This window comes from Hippoglossus stenolepis, chromosome 2, assembly GCF_022539355.2.
Source record: "Hippoglossus stenolepis isolate QCI-W04-F060 chromosome 2, HSTE1.2, whole genome shotgun sequence".
NCBI classification, from domain to species: domain Eukaryota; kingdom Metazoa; phylum Chordata; class Actinopteri; order Pleuronectiformes; family Pleuronectidae; genus Hippoglossus; species Hippoglossus stenolepis.
Genome location: NC_061484.1, coordinates 5,186,432 through 5,203,244, shown reverse-complemented (window position 1 = coordinate 5,203,244; position 16,813 = coordinate 5,186,432). Strand labels below are relative to the sequence as shown.

Sequence of the window (16,813 nt, the reverse complement as noted above, 5' to 3'; positions counted from 1 at the left end):
CGTTTTTTGGAGGATGAATCCCTCTAACCGTGGTGATCCCCTGTCTGTTCCTCTAGTGCGACCATGCAATTGGTTTTCTAGTGAAATGTCTTGACAATACTGAATGGATTATCATTAATGACAGAAAAGGCCCTTTGAACTTTACATTAAAAAACTTGAAGGTTTAGCAATTTGTCAATCAAAAATACCAAAGGTTTTAGATTTTCAAGTATGGAAATGTGGTGGATTTCTATTAAGAACATGATTGGTATGCTGTTGCGTTGAAGGAGCTGTAGCTCATCCACTAGTAAGAAGGTTGGTGGCTTGTTCCACATCTCGAGTCTGCATGTCAAAGTGTCCTTGGGTACAGATATTGAACCTCAGCTTGTCCCTGGTGTGTGAGTGTATGCATGAGAGAGAAGTGCTGTGTATAGAAACACTGTATGAATGGGTGAATGTGACTTGCAGTGTAAAGAAATTTGAGTGGTGGCTCGATAAATGCAGAATCTTTTTTTACTCTTTTTGTCGGCTGGATGAAATTCCTCGAAACCTGGAAACATGTGATCGGACTTTGCCATTATTTTTTGACATTTCACACAATAAATGATTAATTGGAAGAAGCAGCAGATTTGGTGAAAAAGAAAATTGCTGTTTTCGTACGGCCCTGAGCCTCTTCTCATCTGAATGGATTTGTGTAGGAAGGAGATGAGTTTCAATCTTCCTGGCTCCTGGTACTATCAACAGTTGTTCTACTTTTTCACACCAGTAATGAACACCTCAAGATGGTGTTCTCTGGAGATGGTAAGGTGTGTGCTCGGGGGTGGGTTGAAGCAAACAGCTCCAGCTGCAGCCTCTCTCCGCCACCCCATCACTCCCCATCTTCCTCCTGTCCTGTCCTTCATCCTCCCTCCTCCTCTCGTTTTTCTCTGTCCTAGGTGGTGTCGCTACTGAACATGAGTAATGATGTTGTCATCGCTGTAAGTCTCCATTTATCAATGTCAGATGGAAGAGCAGGAGTGTAGTGGATGTGTGTGTGGTGATGGTGGAGAGGAGAAACAAGGCACCTAAGGAGAGGGGGGAAGGAAAGATACAGCAGGAATATGAAGAGAAGGAGAGGAAGGTGGAGAGGAGGGATGAAGAAAAGGGGTGTGGCAGACGGAGGATGAGGAGGAGTGGGTTTGAAAGGGGTGGATAGTGAAAGAGATGAATTACAGCCAAAAGGTCTGGGCCCTGCGTGTGTTCTGTCTGTGTGTCTGTCTGCTGCCACTGACAGGGAGCCTGTGATTCATCATGGCGACGACTGCCAGACAGAATTAAGGCTCTGCTCTTTAGCATATGCAAGTCTAATTATGCAAATCAGGTCTGTTAGACAAAACATTACTGCAGCAGTTAGTCAGTCTGGTTTTAGGTGCTACATGAATGTGTGTGCATTTGTCTCTGTCACTTCCATGACCCTGAAATGAAATGACTGCTTGTCTGCTAACTGGGTGAGTATCGATGTTGTTGTGTGTGGAGGCCTGAAACAGACAATAGACTACCAGCTGATACAATAGGTTGAAACTCCTTTATTTATCCTTCGCGAGCTCCTATTCTTCCTCAGTCCAGGTTTGGTTGGTTGTGTTTAACGCCAGCCAAGAATGCTGTGGGGCTAGCTAGCTTAACTGAAACCGCTGGTGGCTCAACACAGTGAGCTTTCAGCGAGCTTTCTTGCTGAAGCTAACTTTCCTCTCAAAACGACACCAGCCATTTCAGGTCATGCCAAACATCCATATAATACATTACACAGATCTAAAACCCTTGTATAAACTCAGTGAACAGCATTTTAGCAATGTTCGCTAGCTACTGTAAATTCACAGACACCACCTTTCTATGGGCTGTGTCTGAAATCACTCACTAATCACTATGTAGTCCACGTCAGAATGTTTTGGGATTTTTTACTCATTCTTTACCACAATGCATCGTGAAGATGTTTTAACTTTTACAATGATCTGTTGGCCTGGCAACCTTAGCAACAAAAACAGGTTGGAGAAGACTGTTAAACTTTGTCAAGACTATTGGCACAAATATGAATGATTTCAACCATGTTTACCCAGTTAGGGCCACTAGGAGGTGCGTGTTTCCTCATCAAGGACAATAGTGGAAATTGATCTTGAACATGGACATTTTGTGTGTGTGGTTTAAGGTTTTTGTATGTGATTTAATAAAAAAAATACTTAGTGTTAGTTTGCTAACTTTGTTAGCATATATCTTCTTTTATTAAGTGAATTATATTTTAATAGTTTCTAGGCATTCAGTTCTATTTAGCATTTAATCAGTTCTAGTTTGACATAGTTATATTTGAAATATGTTTTTTCAGTTTGGGGACTCCATAGGTGTGGTGTACTGACCGTACTTACAAATAAACCCAATGAACAACAAACGTTCATTTAATATGATCAGCGAGAACATTCTCTCTTTATTGTATCTTTTTGAAAAACAAACAAACAAAAAGTCCTTTGTAACTCTCTTTTGTTAACATTTCAGAATTCTGTACAGGATAAAAAGAAATAAGCACTGCTCAAGAACAGAGTCGATCTCAAACTAGAAAAAAAACAAAAAACGAATGAAAACAAATTCCAAAAAAGAGAGGAGGTTTACAATACAAATTAGTAGTAAGACATTGTCTGAAGTGCAATGGCATAGCTCAGATGGGTTAAAAGTGGAAACAAAAAAACTTCAAAATAAAAATACTTCTCTATTTTTCCAACAAACAGTAAATTCTTTACAGAGTAGAGACTGTATTATCTGATGTATTTAAACCTGTAAAAACATATTTACAAATAGCCATTATCTTTTATATAGTTTTTCTCATAATCACATATATGTCAGCACCAGTAAAAAAAACAAAAAAAACCAGAATAAAACAAAGAACATCAACAACAACAACTTTTGTTAAAATGTTGTCTACAGACTTGGTCCCGGTACATAAAGATTTTTGGAGGAAGCTTCCTCTCTTCCTGAAGGGATTTCAAACCATATCACGAATCCTCACTCTGAAGAAAAACAAAAGGGTCGCAGCAGCTGTGACCTTTACTCTTACCCAGAAGTTTTTGTCTACCTTCTTGCCTCTTGGTCGGAGTGGTTAACCTCAGGTGTTTTCCTACACACCGCCTCCATTTCACTCTGAATTTATACATGAGCCTGCCTGTGGTGCTGCAGTACTATCAAAGTTTTGGAAGTATAAGCAGTGGAGCCACTTAGCACCACTGCTTCTCCTGCGCGAGGAAGGCTCAAACATTCCAAGAGTTTATCCAGACACTGACACAGGGTTTCACTTGTTTTTAACCATTCTCCCCAGATAGAACCTGGGAACGCTGCAACCTATACTTCTGTCTGCCATTGACCTTCAACTCCACACAGTGAGACGGAGCACTTCTACCCCACCGAGCATGACGAAAAAACAAAGTACAGAACCTCATTCGTGGGCGCTACCAAACGCAGCAACACCTACGGGACAAACGGGCATGGTGGTTAGAGTTTGTATTTAAAGGGTTTGATTTGTACAACGGCAACAACCATGAGAACAGATGCGTTGATGGCAAGGAGAGTTAGTTTACAGAGAAGAAGGCTTTTTGGTTCGTTGATTACAGCATCATCCTCCAAACGTTCACTCTGATGAACTAAATACAAAGTAATGCACGCGCAGACTGATTTTCATTCATCTTTTAACCAAGATTGCAAAACAGCTAGAGGAGTAAGGTGTTATCTTACCAACGCCTACTGTATTAAAACCTATCTAACAGATATTTATGACTCAACCATGAGGGCGAAGGAGTGGACAGACTACAGTTTACTGAGAGGAGGGGAGACACTGACTTCAGTGGAAGCACTGCTTGGTTTAATGCTAACTGGCGCTAACTGTAGTCACCCTTTAAGCCCTGATCAGCTGTCTGAAGCTTCTCTACTTCCTCTAAAACTTTCTGCAGTGATTCGTTTTCTTAGTAAAGCGCTGCAAGGGGACAACTCGTATTTCTTCACAGTAGTGTTACAGTATAGCACAGTTATGTTCTAGTCTGGAGCGAGGGTGTTTTATAGCTGCGGTACAAGCGAAGCCGTGATGTAAAGCAGGGCCACGGTGACTTGACAACCAGCTGTGTCACGATCGGAAGAGAAGGCTGAGGTGCGACGGGAGGACAAACAGATATTAAAAAGACAACACAAACTAAAAGAGGGCTAATTTCAACTTCTTTTTTTTTTTTTTGCTTTTTAAGCAACAAAGACACAACCAGCATCGTTGTTAGAGATAAAACACAGCAACGAACAAAACAATATGTAGGTGGTTTTTTTGATGAACGTTTTTTTCCCTTAAAAAGAAGAAGTCACTTGTGGTGCTTGAATACATTCAGTGCCCAGCGAATCATTCTGCTTCGTGTCAGCCTGATGCATGTAATGTGGTTTGTGTCACACAGAGAGAGGGTTTCATGTCATATTAGCTCTGTTAGCTGCCTCTCACACATCTGCTCATCCTCCCGGGCTGATGTTTGTTTGTTGGGTGATTGGTGTGTGTGTGTGTGTGAGCTTTTGAGACCAAATGCTTGCTTTAGCTGCCTATTCTCTTTGTCTTCCTCTATGTGCATACCCGTCATCCACAGCCACACACAGGAAATGAACCCCCTCATCAAAAAAAAAAGGAAAAGAAAGAAAAAATAACGCCACCCAGGTCGGTTGCCTAGCAAAAGCACTAGAGGGCAGAGTGTGCTTGTCTGGCACAATAGAGGAACATCATTTGTTCTGTTGTGATGTTCACAATTTAAACAGAGAAAGGAGTGTTGAGAGTGAGGAACGAGTCTCCGGAGAGAGGGTGGGAAAGACGGGAGGAGAGAGAGAAAAAAATGAGGATGAGAGAGAGACAGAGAGAGATCAAGTGAAAAGAACAGAGTGAGAGAGTGTGTGGGAGAGAGATTTGTGTATGTCGTGTGTGTGTGTGTGTGTATATATGGGGGACACAAATCTAAGAGAGGAAATGGGAGCATTGAGAGTGCTTTCTACTCCCTTCAGCTCCTCACACAGTTGAGAGATCTGAGCAGCACTGAGCTGGGTGGCACAAACACACAAACACAAATAAATTGCTGTCTTGAGAACAAGTCTTCCTTCCCCGTCATCAGTCTGTGGTGTTCAATCAGCCTCTGCTGAAGCTCGGGCTCAAAGCGGTGCTGTGTAAACGGGGCTCGCTTTCAAACACTGGAACATGAGAAAAATTCATTCCGCGAAAAAAAAAGAGAAGAAAACTAATGAAACACACCTCTTAATCTCTATATTGGTTTTTCATTAATATGCACAAGACATAATGATCGCTCTCTCTCCATCACACAATCGCACACACACACATACACTCATACACGAAATGTAACACAAGAACTCATTTATAACCTTGCCCATGTTTTACAAAACAAAAACATGCCAGTCTACGTCGTGTCGTTCTGTTTTACTTTCTCAGGTTTTAACTTTTGTCCTACTTTAATGTTTAGTTCATCCAGTAAAAACTCTTCTCCACTTTCCCTGTTGGCTATTGGCTCGGGAAAAACTCCTCCATCCACCCATCGCTTGAGTCCAGCTCCGCCCCTGAGCCATCGCCCATTCCGAAGGCTGCGCCACCTGAGGGCCCGCCCCCATATCCATAAGATGACATGTCCTGATTGGCTGTCCTCTGGTAGCCCTGCGGCTGACCTCCAACCCCAACTCCTGCGGGTCCATAGGGTCCACCTCCCCCTGTCCCGATTCCTGGTCCCCCCGGTCCTGGCCCGAAACTCCCCATCCCAGTCATCCCCTGGCCCATCACCCCCTGGTTCATTCCCTGGTTCATGACCATGGGCCGGGGCTGGTTGGTCCTGGGCTGACCGCCCATGTGAGGGCCCATCATGGGGCCACCCATACCTGCAGCTGGATTGCCCACCCTTGGGTCCATCCCCTGGCTCATCCCCTGTCCCGGGCCCTGAAAGTGTTGCTTGGCCATGCGAGGGGGTTGACCTGGCTGCATCCCATAACCCTGGGCTGAGCTGAACCCCACCATGTCTCCTCCACCACTTCCTGTAGTCCTTCCGACTCCTCCCCCCATGGCCTGCAGACTCTGTCCTTGCTGCTGCGGCCAGCCGCCCGCTCCCATTACCCCGCCGCCTCCTCCTGCTCCCAGCATGCTTTGCAGTCTCTGTGCCTGAGCTTTGGCATTGGGAGGGCCTTTGAGGGGTTGCTGGGTCATGGAGTTCATTAACATGCCCTGTCCCCCGTACCCTCCAGCTCCACCACCTCCAGGGCCTCCTGGCATACCTCCTACCCCAGGACCCGCACCTGCTTGCCTTGGCGGCCCTCCAGCAGGGTTGTGCTGCGGTGGAAGACCCATGGAGGCTTGGACGCTTTGGCTCTGGTGCTGCTGCTGGTGGATCATTTGGCTCATGGAGGGGTTGAGCCCATACAGGGAACCCTGGTTAGACCCCTGGTTGCCATAGGGTAGGCCCATGTCAGCTTGGGGTCCCACAGAGCCACCCTGGCTCTGAACAGAACTCATCTGGACCATCTGCTGCTGGCTCTGCTGTTGCTGCTGTAAGAGTCGGGCAGCTCGAATGTTCTGGAGAGCCTGGCTCCTGGATGCCAGATCCTGAGGAGGACCTGGTAAAGGAGAACAAGAGGAGTTAAAACAAGAGAACAGACACTATGGAGTTAGGAGAGAATTAAGCCATTTTCAGAAATGAACTCTGGAGGATGTCCGCATAATTGGGTCTGGACGTTCTCCAGAGTTTGCCTTCACACATGAACAACGCAGCAATAGATCCTCTGCTCAGACGCATTCAAAACAACACAGACATTTCATGGAGAGTTCAGGTGAGGGGTGGTGCCGCAGGCAGAGGCAGGATGTAGCGTATCAATTCTGCTGCAGAGATCATATGCTTTTGTTTACAGAACATAGACACTGGCGTCGGCCCTTATCACCAAAAGCTCTCCTGTCATATTTGTCTGTGTTTTCTACATGTATGGCTCCCCTTTTTAATTCTGAGATATTTGTATTCTTTAAAATCTTTTCAGTTTTGTGTCCGTCGCATGTTAGAAACGTCATCAAAGTCATCCTCCGGAGGACCTCCTGCTGTGTTCTCACATCTCCAGAGTTTTCACTCGGGGGCTGGCCCGGGAAACTCCCCATAAACTCCAGAGCCTCTCACTTGGACATTTAAGTTCTCACATACAGCACCTACGGGGGAATGTCCGGAGGTTCTCCAGAGTTCAGTGCATGTCTAAAACAGCTTTACAGAGACAGAACTCATCGAGAAACGGGACTTTGTGAAAGAGCTTTGGTGCCTGTTTACCAGACCCACTAAATGGCACATAAGACCGATCAAATAAGTCAGTGCTGAGGATAAGATTTATGTTCTGTGACAACCCGTTTACTCTGAAAACAATGCTACTCTCCCAGTTTATTTCAAATCCTGCCACAGGAAAATAAAACTTAACACACTTAAGCACAAACACTTTATTTTCCTGCTTTTTCCTATTAGTGACTCGCTAGTGGCAGAGCTGAGGAGGTCTGCTAGCGTGGAAATGGCTCTAAGACCTCTAATAAACCCACTTCTGTCCACTAATCCCTCACCTCACAGCTCGGACTGTAACTGTAACAGAGGAGTGAGAGTGAAGAGCATAACACAGCAAAACAGCTATGCATATTCTATGTATCGCTTCATAGAAATATGAGTATGTTCTCATTGCAGGTGACACTGATACACTACAGGACAGCTGAACTAATATATATATATCCGGGCCAGGGTTTCATGCTGGAGCCCCGTCTTCCTCTCCACATTATCTCTCAGACTTGCAGACAGTCTCTCTGATGGCTATAAAAGGCTTTTAACTTGACTCTCCTCCTCCCTCCCTGCATTTTCTTTATCCCTCCATCATACACTCACCCACTCGTCTCTTTCTCTCTCTCTCTTGTCTTTCTTCCCTCCTTCTACCTACCAGACTATCTATCTATTCTGCTTGTTGCCAGCCCCCGCCCCCCCCCTCTCCCACTTCCCTCCTCTCATCCATCTCTCTGACTTCACCGGAACTCTGGGGGGATCCAGGACAGACAAGTTGCCGTGGTAACAGGCAGAGCAGGAATATTCTATATTTTTTTTTGGAGAGGGTGAGAGAGAGAAAAAGAGAGCGAGAGATAGAAAGAGAGAAGCTGAGGAGTGTCTGAGTGCCAACTGATGTATCTGACAGAGACAGACAGTGAGGACGAGGTTTGGTTTCAGGGTGACGTTCGGTCGACACTGCTGTTTGCTTCATGTTTTCATGAGTCTATCTGTCTGTGAATATGTCACAGAGTGAACTGTAAAATCTGTCTTGGCACTGGACCATCTATACCATACTTATTGCAGACCGAGTACACATATGTGATTTTATTTTGTTTAACCATCTGGATGCTCTGCAAAGAAATGGAAATTGTTTTGCCAAAAATCCATTTACTAATGTGGATGTCAATAGAAATGCTGAAGAATTTAGGTCAGGTCTTGCCTCCTTCATTAGAAAATCTATTGAGGTGCTGCCATTCTTGTGTTTTTGCATACATTGTGTGCATTGTGTTGCAAAGATAGAATGAATGCAAGCATTTGTGTCTCTCACCTTGGTATTGATTGACTTGGGGGTATGGATTCCTCTGGCCTTGGCCCATCTGTCTGGGGAGGTGCTGCTGCTGTTGGAGCTACAGACACAGACATATACAAGTTTATTAATTCTAACGCCCACATAGGTATTTGGTGTATTAAGGATTTAGTATCATCATAGGAGACACACAGAAACAGGGTCACACTTAACTGTAAGACCAGTTTTACTAAGCAGATTTCCTTAAAAGAGTGGAGAAGCGTTCCAACATGCAGACAGAGGAAAAGAAGGCTACAATACAATAATTGAATGATACAAAAAAGCTTTCAGTCTCTAAATTTCAATAATGCTGAACTTCCTGGTAAAGTTGTGCACACTGTAGACATTGATAAAGATTGATAAAGGAGAGATGTTTGCTACATTTGATTTGATACAGATGTTGCCTACAGCTGAGGCAGGGCAGATGTTTGTATACCACCAATATCACCAATGCACCCACAAAACCTGAGAGAGCACATTGTTTGGTGCTATCAAATTGCAAATGCAGGCATGCCAAAGACTCCAGTTGTATATAGTATTTATTTAATGTGCAGGTGTCGAGTATTGAGTGATCCTGTAATTCAGTGCCAGTGACAACAGGATAATCCCTTCATATCCACACCATGTAAACACAACGCTGTGTAGTGTCTCTCTGCTGCTCATTGCTGAAAAGTTCAGACTTGAGAGCCTCCTCTCAACTGAAGTCAGTTTTTTTCAAGAAACGCAAAATATCAAGAGGAGTCACATTAACATAACTATGATGTTTCATGAAAATAAAAACCCAAATGGGTTAATGTATGGATGGACCAGTGGACATACTGAGCACTACATCCTCATGTGTTATGTTTTGGTACAGCAGAAGTGAGACAGATGTTTAATCAAGGTGAGACAGGTGTTTTTGGTACAGCAGATGTGGGACGGATGTTTTGGTACTGGAGAAGCAAGACAGATGTTTTTTGTATAGCTGAGGTGAGACAGAAGTTTTTGGTACAGCAGAGGTTAGACAGGTATTTTTGGTACTGGAGGAGTCAAACAGGTGTGTGCTGGTGAGAATAAATAAATAAACCAAACTCAGCCTAGACACTCTTGTATTGCTGATACAGAACATTTATTGGAAAAATGTTAAGGTTTTTTATTATTAGTAAATAATCTGGGTCTTTGTAGCATAAAAACAACTGCTGATTGTGAGCCTGGACAGGAGAGGGTGTTGCTTGTTTAAAGAGAGGCATTATATCCAGTTAACAGTTCACACTAACCCCAGCAGGATGTGTTTCCTTTCAGACACCTATATTTTGTGTGTCTGTGTATGTTTTAGCAGATCCAATTAAAACCAACATGGTGGGTGGTGACTTCAGAGTTCAGAACTCTTTAGTACTTGATTCCCTCACAGAGAGAGAAATGAGAAGAAAACACCACATTATCACAGCAGGCAGCCACACGCACACACACACACACATGCAAACACACACATGCAAACACACACACGCACACACGCACACACACACACACACACACACACACACACACACACACACACACACACACATAGATGAAAAGGAAGTAGTGAAGAGGGGGCTGGTAGAGGGTAATTATACATGCAACCAGACAACAGTAAAGAAGACAAGAGGATGGGGCTGCTCTTGTTAGAACTGCAGACACATACAAATATACAGGGCTGTATGAACAAACCATGTTCACACACAAATTATAATTTAATGAGCAACAGATGAATCACTCTGCTTTTTAATCCCCACACATACACACTAACATATAAAAGCCTCACCTGCTCAGCCAGTAGCTGCTGCTGCTGCTGCTGCCTCTGTTCTCTGAAGAGCTGCTGTTTCTGCTGCTCCATCATGAGCATCTGCACCCGCTTCTCCTGCTCCATCGCCATCATCTGTTTCATCATGGCCGCCTGCTGCTGATTGCCCACGTAGCCCGGAGGTGGTCCTGACCCCTGGTTGGGTCCAACCCCTGAGGCCACACCTCCACCAGGATGAGGAGGAGGGATAGCGCCAGGTGGTCGTGACATTCCCACCACACCTTGCTCCTGCACAGACAGAAAAAAGGGCACAGTTGGTAAGATGTTGGCCAATCACCTCTCAATCAATCAATCATGAAAATAATATTTCAAGGTTGTGTCATATAGGCCAATTTGCTTTCTAGTTAGAGTACATCCGTACTACTTTTTGTCGCAAAAATGCGACAAAAAATGCATCAACTCTGCTACTGATACGCCTGATGTCCACACTACTCGTTACACTAGGCGCTAAAGAACACTGCTGACCCCTATTTACTTTGAAAACTCAGAGGCCGCACTTCAGTTTGGACGGGCAGAAACAGAGATGCTTGGAAATGTTGACATAGACACTCACAAGCGCTTGCTGATTAGGACTTTTTGGTCACGACATAGCCTTCGCATCATCAGTCAGGCTCACATCACATGAGCCACATGAAAAGAACTGGCATCAGCCTCAGCTACCAGTATAGAACGCAACAGGGATAATCAATTACAAGCATTGCTGACTATTTTCTTTGCTTACAGCTTTTGTGCACTTAAATTCTGCATTTTACAATGATACAACTACTTACATAGAAGACGAGCTATCCTTCGCACAATCTGTGTAGACCGGCACAAGCATGTCCAGTGTACATGAGTGGTCATGTTTCCAGGCGTGTATTATGGACTGGGATTAAAACTAATACGGAGCCAAAATGCGCACATGGACAGAAATTGTTTGAAAAAAACGTTTTTCAAACACAGCAGTATGGATGTAGCCCTAGATAAGATTAGAAGCTTAGCTTCTAAAAACTACTAGAAAACCTAAAAACTGGAAACAGCCGTCTTGGATCTAATCAAAGATAACAAAAACTACTCAGCAGCACTCCAACTAACTTAACTACTTTATTTTAAGACACAATTTTGCATGGATTAAACAAGATACAATTTGCTAACTAGTGGGTTTCTGAGGTGCTGGTAAGCAGATTTTGTGCCTTTGTGCTATGCTAAGCTAACCTGCAGCGAGGGATTGCTTCATTAGTACCAGACAGATATCAGAGTGGTTCTTATCTTCTCATATGACTCTTGGCAAGAAAGCAAACAAATGTTTTTTCCAAAATATCCAACTCTTGCTTGAAAGGCTATTTAAGTCAAAAACTAAACAAAAAAATGCCAAATGATCTTTTACATGACAAACAAAGACACTTCAAGTCCTCTTCACTGTCATTGTTACAGCTCTGTATCACAAGTGAAGGTAACATCATTACAGGTACAGAGGGTTTGCATATTCAACACACTTCCAGTATTGTAGGCATCTACAGTGTCGACTTCACACAATCTGTTTCAGGCACGACACTGCAGTCGAGCGTTTTGCTTTATAGGAGCTCACAAAGACACAGTCCAGGTGTCTGTGAATGAGACTGAGGAGCCAGATAAAGACAGGACTGCTTCAAGATTCAGCACATCAGGCCACCCTGAGTCCTCCCAACAGAGCTTTGGTGGCTCCGTGCTGCATACATTATCTCCTCATTAGCATATAAAGAGCACTTCCTGCTCCACTCAGCCTTATGCAAATCTTTAATAGGATGAAATGGCCTGCTCTGGCCAATGGGAGAGGAGCGTTTATGAATCTATTAAAGGTTAGACAGCTGAACGAGAGTGGACATTGTTTAGGCAATAAGAGAGGGAGAATGCCTGAGAGGAGGAGAGAGGACGAGTCAGGCCTGTACAGTGTTTGCACATATAAAAATAGTACCACACACGGCCACGCAGAGCACACAAACTACAACAAAACACAGTTTCTAACTGTAGGGAGAGAATCAAAACATCAAAAGCAGGATTTCTGAATCGTGGCATTGGCTATAGTCTGCAACACACCACTATACTCGATATGTTTTGAAAGAGCCAAAGCCTCATAATCCGTACTGAGGCTCCGCTCTTCTTAGAAAGGAGTTAGGTGGAGATAAACCTCATATATTAGAGCACAGGAAAAACCCTGTGGAGCAAACAGAATTGGCTGCTTAAGACTGGCTCACCAGACAGCCAGACGAGACTGATCGATGTTCAGAGCTACGTGGTTCATCTCTGGTTGGCATGTTCCTGCTGGATGGCAGCAGAGCACGGACACCATGCCGGATAGGAGCGGAGATGGGTAGGAGAGGAGTAGTGTAAGGATTTGACCAACGGGTGGCAGTGGTGATCTTTAAGTGTGTGTGTGTGTGTGTGTGTGTGTGTGTGTGTGTGTGTGTGTGTGTGTGTGTGTGTGTGTCTGCGTCTCTCTGTCCTCTCAGCAGATGGCTCAATCATGACGGTTCTGATCTACGATCTCTCCCTCTCCCCCACTCACTCTCTCTACGTCTTTTCTTCCTCTCCCTCTAAACACCCCATCATCAAACTCCTTTCTTCACTCTTTCTCCCTTCTCTCACTCTGTAGATGAGTGTGTGTGTGTGACTGGGGGGTCTGAGTCATGTCCACACATTTTCCAGAGAACAAGGAATGAGGAAAGGAAAGGTCTGAGAGAACTAAAGATTTTGGTGAAGGTGGTGTGTGTGTTATAGTGTCAGCTGGAGAAATGAGAGAAAAGTATAGTATATATAAACACTGTGTTTTAGTTAATAAAGATACATATACAGAAAAGACAGGCACATGATGTAAAAGATGAAAAAAGAGCAAGTGCATTAGCAGAAGTATAACTGTAGCGTTGCTAATATACAATGAATTGAATGTCATGCCAATAAAGCTCATTGAATACAGAGCAGGTATCCTCTTTAGAATGAAAAAAACTAATTAAATTAACAGAAGAGAAAAGAAAAGAGCATGTGTGAGCAAATAAGGAACAGAAGAGAGCAGACGAGAAGAGGAGAGGAGAAAAGCCAAGCAGGTCTTCTTAAACAAGAGGAAGCTGTGGGGGGGTCAAGCCAAAAGAGGAGGAGTAAAAGGTGGGACTGGGGAGATAGGAGGAGAGAAGAGAGCAGGTACCCTGGCAACAGTTGCTGCGGCGAGGAGCAGATGGCCCTTGGAGGAGCAGTTATGGCCGCCACGCCTGGTCACCCTCAGCAACGCCGGGCAGACCCGGATGAGGCATACTTACACACAAACACATTTTTTACTACTTCTTCCTTTCTTTCCATCCGCTTTGTCCTTATTCATGATTGTGGTCGAATAATGTAACAAAGAGCATCCACACTGTCTGCTCTGCTGTGTCCTTCACCCCTGTCCCTCCAACTCAATCTTTCATTTCCTCTAAATCCCTGACACTGCTCACGCTTCATTCTGGCACCTTGGACCGGCTCGAGCCAGTTCCCAAAACTATGCGAGATTTAACATGGATGGGTCAGTGACTAATACTTAACTACTAACAACACAAACTCCAGTAGCTAGGGTTTAAAACTCTAACAGCTGCTGTGGTCTGCCTCAAAGTTACTTTGTTGCAGGAAAGACAGGAAGGCAGAGGAAAGGGAACAGAGGATGAAATGAAAGGAGAGGTATTGGTATCACATGGTGTTCCGGAGGATGTGTGTGTCTGTTTTTGAGTGTGTGTGTGTGTGTGTGTGTGTGTGTGTGTGTGTGTGTGTGTGTGTGTATATCAGAGGCTGTCAGCTTTATTGGGTTAGGAGGCATGGAGAGCCCAGGTGATTACATTACATGTGAGGTAAGCGGAAATGTGCGTGTGCATGTTTGTAAGTGAAGGGGGGTTGACCATTTTATTCCTGAATCTCATGGGGCAGAAATGTATGTCTACTCTGTGTGTGTAAAATGTTCTGTTCACACTATGTTATTTTTGATGATATTTTTCTCTGTTTGGTCTCCTCCACACTTTTTACATACGCCTTCCAAAGAGCAGGTTTTCAAAAACTCTGTGTTTGGGGGAAAAAAAGTGTTTTCTTACTATGTGTTTCTCTCTCTGTTTGGTTAGCACTGCTAGCTAAACATAACATTACTGCACCACATTACCGACATTCACAGGCATCTGCCTCACCCAATTTATAATCAGAGATAGTAAGTATAAAAATGATGAGCTACTATTGGTTTTGAAGTTACTACCGCCAAAGGAAAATAAGACTACTGAGCATGCTCAGAAACTTCTTCTCTGGTATTTGACAGACCGTTGATGTAGACTTTATCCCCAATTGGCCCGGCATGCTTGTTTGAGTGTTTGTAGTCATTGTGGGAGATATTTTGTGAAAACAAAGGTCGTGTTGACAGAGGTTTAAAAATAAAAAATAAAAATGACTGGAAAATATTCATTCAAAAAGGATACACAGTTATGTAGACATGGCCTAAATGTGTATCTGCAAACACAATGCACTCTTAAAGATAAATATAGCATCACCTGATGCCTTACAGTTCTTGCATGAAGACAACACAACTACACACAAACGCGCAAACACACTGCCAATGAGAGCAGTGGTGCCTGACAGCAGAGCACTAGGTGTCTGTGTGCTCTCCACAGTGGCTCACATCTGTCACCCACTTGTGTAAGAGAAAGGAGGGAGGGCGTGTGAAGAGGAGGAGAGCAGCCATGGTGTAAGATAGAAAGCGGAGTGATGGATGAATGGATGGATGGATGGAATGGTTCATTAGACTCTCACATAAACTACGGGTGCAGTTACACTGAGGAGGTGAACAGGAAGTGAATCTGCTCACATTATCTCTGGATTGTGTGTTCAGACAAAGGTCGAAGTTGCAGCAATTGATAGTTTACGTTGCGGATGCTCTGAGGGTGTTTAAGCTGTGTCTGGTTCATGTGTCCAGCTTGAAGGTCACAGGCTTGATCTCTTTTAACAGCTGGAGCTTATCAATGTCTGAATGTCCTTGAGTTTCACACTGGCTGACCTTGCTCTCTGACCCCTGTGATGTCTGAGATGTGGAGAAATATGCTAATGAAATAAGCTCTAAAAATACTGGGAGTAACATGATGAGATGCAACAGAAGTGGTGTGTCTACAAGTTTAAAGGTGCCAGCCTGAATTAATCAACACATTGATAGCAAAGGTATGTGCATGCATAGCAGCAGGGAAAACCTGGGCACATTAATTCATTTAATCAGTTTAAATCATATCATACACAAGTTATTATTCCGAGTGGAGCATCCTCATACACTTAAGATCACATCTGGGGGATCGTCAAGAAAGCACTGACTTTATGATGCCACTATTCCATTGGAATTTCAGATGACAACACAATCAGACAAGAACATAAGACTGAGTGAGTGGCAGGGTGTGTATGTGTGGTTCCTCAATAGCCTCAGTCAACGCACTCAACTTTAACGTGCACCTCATTGTATGTTACCATGGTTCTAAATAACTGTTGAGGATAAAGATGGTAGTAGAGTTAACAGCTTCATCACTTAATGCCCTAACACAGTGGACCATTACACTCTATGTGCAATCTGCAGGAGTAGGCGAAGGTGTCGGTTTAAAGTCCTTGTCATGATTTTCCCTGCCGAACAGCTGGTTACTGTCAACTCAGAGCGGGGGAGTAAGGCTTCAACGCTACTCACTAGAGTAAACTCCAATCAATATCTGTGACACCTACTCCATAACGTTGTGTTTTACGCCTGACATGTAAACACATGGAATCAAATAGTGCTCTGACATATGTATCACGGCTTCTTTTAGCAACAACCGCTGACTTTTCAAGAATTTTGACAGTCAGCTAACTTTGCCAACTGATGGTGACTGAAGATGACCAGAAAATTGGAAAGTTATCAAAACATTTCTGAGAAAAAAGGAAGAAAAGTACACCAGATAAACGATGAAAACATTCCATTAAAATTATCCCCTACAAATAGGAAAAACACCAGAAAAAAACCACCACAAAAGTACCAGAAAAAGTACCGTAAAACTTAGAAATTTAACTTGAAAAAATTACCAGAAAAACCCCACACTGATTAGACTATTGTATCTACAGCCCCTGTACAATGTAGTAAAGCCAGTCTTACTAACTATTCAGGATTCTATGCCATTGTACAAGAAGGTAACCATAAAGGAGAGAAAGACAACCTGCTGCATGTTTTCAGTTTCTTACTGCTGAACATGGCCAACGTAAAGTGGAGGAATCAAGTATGTGTACGGAAAAACCCACAGGTGTAATGTGCATTAGAGCACATGGTTAAGATATTATTATGCAGCACCAGCTGACTGATCCATAACGACACATGCACATACGAAAACACACATGCAC

General features: G+C 43.7%; 1 protein-coding gene across 1 annotated transcript in view; it reads right to left on the bottom strand.

The window, feature by feature from the left end:
- Window positions 1-2,400: 2,400 nt before the first annotated feature.
- The window catches only part of maml3 (mastermind-like transcriptional coactivator 3), a 110,637-nt gene continuing 96,224 nt past the window's right edge, over window positions 2,401-16,813 (bottom strand). The window contains exons 4-6 of the mRNA XM_035183664.2: window positions 10,412-10,678; window positions 8,611-8,689; window positions 2,401-6,621 (exon numbers count right to left, since the gene is read on the bottom strand). Of these exons, the coding sequence (XP_035039555.1) occupies window positions 5,525-6,621; window positions 8,611-8,689; window positions 10,412-10,678 (1,443 nt within the window). The 3' untranslated portion in view covers window positions 2,401-5,524. The remainder of the gene's footprint in view (window positions 6,622-8,610; window positions 8,690-10,411; window positions 10,679-16,813) is intronic.